Source organism: Aedes albopictus, chromosome 2 (assembly GCF_035046485.1).
Source record: "Aedes albopictus strain Foshan chromosome 2, AalbF5, whole genome shotgun sequence".
NCBI lineage: Eukaryota > Metazoa > Arthropoda > Insecta > Diptera > Culicidae > Aedes > Aedes albopictus.
The window spans coordinates 114333234-114340697 of NC_085137.1; the positions used below are offsets into that span (position 1 = coordinate 114333234).

A 7464-nucleotide genomic window follows, 5' to 3' on the forward strand; every position below is an offset into this window, starting at 1 on the left:
ATTGTATCACTACACGCCGGTCGCACATTTTTAATACGTTTATTGTTTCTCGTTATTATACATAAGTGACCCGATTTTGTCAGCCCCTTTCCGGAACACATTTTTTGCTCCTCTCAAAAATCTAAACAGATATTCACACTTTTTATCCCTATATGATCTGCCTTTCAGCAGTAGTTTGATGATGATCTTAAATGAATTGGTCAAAGTTTGACCGTTAGATAATGAGAACAAAAGGTTCGTCGCAAAATGGGGCTGACAAAATCGGGTCCGTCCTGTAGTTAATGAAAGTATATTTGTTTGTTACGTTAATCATCTCGGCTTAATCTCACATCGTAACAAAGTGGCGACGAGTCGGTAAAAAGTCGTGCCGGTTGTTTTTCTCGCGAAAACCGCAATCAAAAGTCGCGTCGAGTGTGTCTTTTGTGTTCGCCATGCCAGGTCCATTGCCACCCCCGGTGCAGCAGCGCTTGCAGCTGGCTCCAATGCGGATCAACCGTTCAAGGAAACCATTTTGCAGCTGCTGAACAATCAACACACGTTGATGACCCGCATGGCAGAACAGATGGCAAGCATACAGGGAAACGTCCAGAACGCCAATCGGAACGAGTTGGTGCTAGATTCCCTCGCGAGCAATATCACCGAGTTCGCTTACGACCTGGAAAAGGGATGCTCGTTCGACGCTTGGTTCTCCAGGTATGCGGATTTATTCGAAAAAGACGCCTCTAAGCTGGACGACGACGCAAAGGTACGACTGCTGCTCCGCAAACACAATCCCGCCGCACACGAAAGGTACACTTCGTTCATTCTCCCCAAGCTCTCGAAGGAATTTTCCTTCGACGAAACGGTTGCCAAATTACAAACCATTTTTGGTAGCCCCGTTTCGACCTTCCATCGCCGGTACCAATGCCTGCAGACGGCGAAGGATGAGAACGAAGATTTCATCTCCTACTCCTGCAAAGTCAACCGCGCTTGTGTCGATTTCAAGCTGCAGGAGCTCAAAGAAGACCAGTTTAAGTGCCTGATTTTTGTGTGCGGGTTGAAGTCACCCAGGGATGCTGACATTCGGATGCGCCTGCTTTCGAAAATCAACGAGACGCAGGACATAACGCTGGAGAAGGTAGTGGAGGAGTGCAAGAGTTTGATAAACTTGAAGAAGGACACCGTACTCATTGGGAGTCAGTCTGCCTCTTGGTCTGCCTCCACTTCCGGTGCTGCTGCAACGCATGCTGTTCGAGCGAATTCTCCCAACGGCAATCGCCGTAAGAAGGACAAGTTTGGTGGCAACAAATCCGACACGCCTAAAACGCCGTGTTGGTCATGCGGCGGCATGCATTTCTCCAGCCAGTGCAGCTTCAAGAACCACAAATGCCGTGACTGTGGCCGAACCGGCCATAAGGATGGCTATTATTCCTGTTTCGCATCCAAGCCAAGCTCCAAGAAGAACAAGGGGAAGCAGCAAAACAAACACCACGCAGCCAAGATCGTGACCGTGAAAAATGTGAACCGCAGCCGGCGGTACGTGGAGACAGCGATCAACGGGGTTCCAGTCGACTTGCAGCTGGACTCAGGCTCGGACATAACGATCATCTCCAGGCAGAACTGGATCAAAGTCGGAGCGCCCCAAACGTCTCTCCCTGATTGTCAAGTGCAGACCGCATCTGGCGACAGATTGGGCATCGAGTCCATGTTTCGAGCATCGTACACCATCGGCGGAACGCAAAAGGAAGGTAACTGTTACGTTTGTTGTGCTGACCTTTCTCTGAATGTTTTAGGCTCAGACCTCATGGATGAGTTTGGGCTCTGGGACGTTCCGTTTTCGTCGTTCTGCAAACTGGTCGGCAGCTCGCAACCAAGCCAGCAGGTGCTCGAAATGAAGGAGAAGTTCCCCGATGTGTTCACCAACCGTATGGGACTGTGCACCAACACCCAGGTGCATCTCACGCTCAAGCCGAACGTCCAGCCAGTGTTCAAACCGAAGCGGCCAGTTTCCTACAATATGGAGGCCGTTGTTGAGGACGAGCTGAAGCGGCTGGAGGATTCTGGCATCATCACTCCTGTCACCTATGCGGATTGGGCGGCACCAATTGTCGTCGTTCGCAAGCCCGATCGCACCGTTCGCATTTGCGCGGACTTCTCCACCGGGCTAAACAGTGCACTTGAATCAAACAACTATCCACTCCCACTCCCAGAGGATATTTTCAACCGGATGGCGCATTGCACGATGTTCAGCCACATAGATCTGTCGGACGCGTATCTTCAGGTTGAGGTCGACGAGGAAAGCAAGAAACTTCTCACCATCAACACCCACAAGGGGCTCTACCGCTTCAACCGGCTTTCCCCCGGTGTCAAGAGCGCCCCTGGCGCTTTCCAACAGATTATGGATGCCATGCTGAGTGGTATCCCGTGCACCTGTCCGTACCTCGACGACATCCTGATTGGTGGACGAACCGCCGAAGAGCACAAGCGGAACTTGTACCTTGTTCTACAGCGCCTACAAGAGTACGGGTTCACAGTCAAGCTCGAGAAGTGCCGTTTCTTCATGCGCCAAGTAAAGTACCTAGGACAGCTTCTGGATTCGGAGGGCACCCGCCCTGATCCGGACAAGGTGAAGGCAATCATCAACATGCCTCCACCTCACGATGTCTCCACACTTCGATCGTACCTAGGTGCGGTAAACTATTATGGCAAGTACATACGAGAAATGCGCACCCTACGCCAACCGCTGGACGAGCTACTCAAGGAGGGTTCCAGCTTCCAATGGTCCGATGCATGCCAACATTCTTTCGACCGTTTAAAGGAAATTCTCCAATCGCAGCTCATGCTGACGCACTACAACCCTCGGCTAGAGATTGTCGTGTCCGCAGATGCGTCGAATGTGGGCATCGGCGCCCGCATTGCACACCGATTTCCCGACGGACAAGAGAAGGCCATCTACCACGCATCCCGAAGCCTGACGCCCGCCGAATCTCGTTACAGCCAGATAGAGAAGGAAGCTCTAGGTCTGGTGTATGCAGTCACAAAGTTCCACAGGATGATCTACGGAAAGCAGTTTGTTCTCCAAACCGATCACAAACCGCTCTTAGCGATTTTCGGTTCCAAGCGTGGTATCCCACCATACACCGCCAACCGCCTCCAGAGGTGGGCGCTCACCATGCTCCTGTATGACTTCCGGATCGAGTACGTCTCCACAGACCACTTCGGGCACGCAGACATCCTCTCTCGCCTAATCAACTCACACGTTAAGCCAGACGAGGATTTCATCATTGCCTCGATTGAGGTCGAAACAGTCATCTGCAACGTCGTCTGTCAATCCATCGAGCATCTCCCGATCTCGTACAAGACGATAGCCGCTGAGACCAGCCAGGATCGGACATTGCAGAAAGTTATGGAGTACGTACAGAAAGGTTGGCCAAGCGATGCAAAATCTCTCTCCGGAACACCGGAGGTTCAGCAGTTCTTTGCGCGTCGTGACTCGCTGAACGCAGCTCAAAAAGTCCTGATGTACAGTGACCGCATTGTGGTCCCGAAGAAACTGCAGCAGAAAGTCCTTGAACAACTGCACAGAGGACATCCTGGCATCGATCGCATGAGGTCATTAGCTAGAAATTTCGTTTATTGGCCCAACATCGATGACCAAATCACCACTTTAGTGCGCTCTTGCCAGGAATGTGCCTCGGTCGCAAAAAACTGACACCAAAACGAAGCTCGAGTCGTGGCCAATTCCCGAAAAACCTTGGCAAAGAGTACACGCAGATTTCGCTGGACTCATCAACGACACGTACTTCCTGCTAGTGGTGGACTCGTATTCGAAATGGCCGGAAATCATTCCGACCAAGCGCATTACCACCGCTGCGACAATTTCCAGTCTTCGAAAAATCTTTGGGAGATTCGGAATGCCGGAAGTTCTGGTGACCGACAATGGGCCGCAGCTAACCAGCGACGTCTTCGAAGAGTTCTGTGAAGCAAATGGGATTATGCACCTCAAGACAGCACCGTTTCACCCCCAAAGCAACGGCCAGGTGGAACGCTTCGTCGATACGTTTAAAAGGACCGTCAAGAAAATCCAAGCGGGAGGGGAAGACCTGGACGAAGCACTCGACATCTTCCTTACCTGCTACCGATCAACTCCGTGCAGAAGTGCACCTGGTGGGAAATTGCCCGCTGAAATCCTGATCGGTCGTCCGCTGCGCACGTCTCTGGAACTCCTTCGTCCACCCAGCAAGTTCACCAAGGCTACCAATAGCAAGCAAGATCAGCAGTTCAACGAAAAGCATGGTGCCAAAGAGAAGAACTTTGAAGTACAAGACAAGGTGTACGCCCAAGTGCACCAAGGCAACAACTGGAGCTGGGTCGCCGGAGAAATCGTGGAACGTGTCGGACGAGTGATGTACAACGTGTGGCTTCCGGAGCGGCAACGTCTGATCCGCTCTCACAGAAACCAACTGCGGAAACGCTACAATGACGTCAACGAAGTACCGAACCAAGTTGAACCGTCCATCCCTTTGGACATACTGCTGGGCGCTTGGGGTCTCAATCAACCTGAAGACTCCCATGCATCCAGTGTAGAACCGCCACCTGCAGAACCGGAAGGATTCGACGACATGCAACGACCCAAGCAACACACATGTTATAATAGAGTTACGACAGCGCAAGTTTTGGTTGTATAGAAGTTTATTTTACGTGATTCTAACATTGTGCTGAAATAACGTAAAATAAACTTCTATACAACCAAAACTTGCGCTGTCGTAACTTTTATATAACATGTGTGTTACTTGGGGAGAGTTCCTGCGAGAGCTATTCGAGTCAACGAACCAACCACGTCGACCTCGGGTACCAGCTAGAGCAATCGACCCGGATGAAGCGCTCCTGCGTCGCTTCTCGAGACAGCGGCATACACCGGTGCGCTACGAACCGTACCAGCTCTACTAAAAGGGGAGGTGTTGGGGTACCACCCTATTCGCCTTCGCTCCCGGCTGTCACCCGACAGCGAGCCCGAGAGATGACACCCAACCGGGTGCTTTGTGTTAACGTCATCAGTACAATTGTATCACTACACGCCGGTCGCACATTTTTAATACGTTTATTGTTTCTCGTTATTATAGTTAATAAAAGTATATTTGTTTGTTACGTTAATCATCTCGGCTTAATCTCACATCGTAACAGTTTCTGTAGTTCAGGAAAAAAAAAACATTAATTAAGCTTGCATGCATATACAGCCATTCCATTGAAAAACGATATAGTGCATCTCCGATTGTCGTGAAACTTGGTGGGCTTATAGATCATCGGAAATAATTAAACCCATATTTTATTTATTTCGTCATTAGGGTGGCCGATTTTCATATAGAGTGGTCCAAAAAATCAAGGTTTTTCATAACTGAAAATTTTTCAAAAAATCGTAACTTTTGAACCATTTGGCCGATTTTAAACTTCTTTTTTTTCGTTTGAAAGCTATTGAATTGTAGTTTTCAGGAAAAATACGTTAAAGGGGCTAAAATGTATAGAGTACTATAAAATATGCAAATATAATAGTTTTTTCACGTTTTCATGGTCTCGGAACCAAAGAGGTACCCTGGTTTTATCTTTTTTATCAGAAAATTCAGGAAAATTGGCGTAACATATCAAAAAATCAAAAATGTGTGTTGTTTTGTTTGGAGGACATTGGTGTAGCAAGCTTTTTTTTTCTTTTATTTTCCTTGATAGGGCTGCAAAACGGTTGGTCGATAAGCAGAGCGTCCAACATAGCTCTGGTCCTCACACTACTTCCACGGGTCAAGCGATGAATAGCACACCGCCAGCTTAGAGTTGTGTGTTTAGCTGGTAGTGCAGCCTGGTCACTGATGTCCTTCTGACTTCAGCTAGATTGAGGAGGTACATCCCGAGCGTCTTGTTCACCAAGGAGCCCGAGCAGAAGGGAATAACAACAGCATAAGAAGTTGTGTTATTTTGGCAAAATAACTGAATAATAAAATTGATTATTTTCAAGTTATTACCATAACATATTGTGTTATAAACTTGTCTGTCATAAGCGGCAAAATAACAAATTCCATAACAAAAAAATGTTCCTGGAAAACCATTTCAATAACTTGTTTTGTTAGTTTCAATTACAACTTAATAACAGTGAATGCGGAAAATATTTTGATAACAAATTTTGATATTAATATGTTATTGATAATAATCGGAGAGCAGAATTTGCTATGATATCAAACTCGTTACTAAATAAGTTATAATACTTATTATATAAAATTATTCGCTTTGTCTCACAAAAATAACATGAGGTTCATCACTCTGACGTAAGAAATATTTTCAAATGATTAAAAAATACTGTATTCAGCTTTTAATTCAGTCTAAGAGATTTGAAGTCGCAAGATAATCGAACTTTAGTAATTTCTATATTATCAAATACGACGAGCTTCGATTTCCACCTGTAATTTATAAACTGTTGTACTTTAATTGTTTTCGGAGCAAGGTTTTGAAATCAGCACGTGTAAAAAGTTTGATCGTCGATAGCAATTTGTGACTTTTGTTTTGTTTTTTTTTTTTCAGCATGGAAACTGATTTTTTTTTAGAATGCTCAACAGTTTTGCAGAAAATTTTTGGGATATTGGAAAGATTGTTTTAATTCCTCCGATTTTTCCCTGGATTCAAGAATTATGTCGAATATTCCTCCTGGATTCTACAAGGATTCCTGCAAAAAATCTATATATATAAAAATGGATTTCCGTCTGTCTGTCTGTCTGTCTGTCTGTCTGTCTGTCTGTCTGTCTGTCTGACCGCTATGCATTCGGAAACTACTGAACCGATCGGTGTGAAATTTTGTGTGTGGGTATTTTGGGGGCCGGGGAAGGTTCTTAGCTTGGTGTGAAACCTCTCCGGTCCCTGGAACGGGGAGCTCCCATACAAATTTTGTGTAATGACTGTTACAGTACAGTACTACATCCCCCAAGAACTTTTCTTGGTGGGTCGGCCATGACTTTCACCAGAAATTTTTGCAATATTTTTTTTCTAGAACTCTAAAATTCTTCCAGAAATTTGTCGACAGATTTGGTCATGAACTATTCCATAAATGACTCCAAGAGTCTTCGCCGAAAGTTCTTTGATGGAATCTTTCATGGATTTTCAAAGACTCCTCCAGAATCCTGCATAGAATCCCTTCAAGGGTTTCTCCAGAATTTCCTGTGATCATTAGTCCTGAACTTCATCTTAAGATTTCTCTGAAAATTTCTTTGAAGATTTCACCAGAAGTTTTTCCGATGGATTCTCCAGGAGTTTTTCAAAAGATTCTGCCAAGAATTCTTATAATTGCTCAGAAGAATTACATTCGGAATTTCTAAGAAAATTGCGCCAGTAATTCTCTTGAAGATTTCTCCAGGGATTTATCGAAAGGTTCCTCCAGAGCTTCCAAGTGCTTATCCAAAAATTACACAGCGTAACAAAAAATAACTTTTTGTCTGTCTCAAGAGCAAA

The 7464-nt window shown here is 46.1% G+C and overlaps 1 protein-coding gene across 1 annotated transcript; it reads left to right on the forward strand.

The window, feature by feature from the left end:
• The first annotated feature begins 221 nt into the window (after positions 1 to 221).
• On the forward strand, positions 222 to 4929 carry LOC134286162 (uncharacterized protein K02A2.6-like). The gene is made up of 5 exons (XM_062847734.1): positions 222 to 265; positions 439 to 1727; positions 1773 to 3591; positions 3665 to 4626; positions 4838 to 4929. The coding sequence occupies exons 1-5, from the start codon at positions 222 to 224 to the stop codon at positions 4927 to 4929; spliced, it is 4206 nt and encodes a 1401-aa protein (XP_062703718.1).
• The last annotated feature ends 2535 nt before the right edge of the window (positions 4930 to 7464 follow it).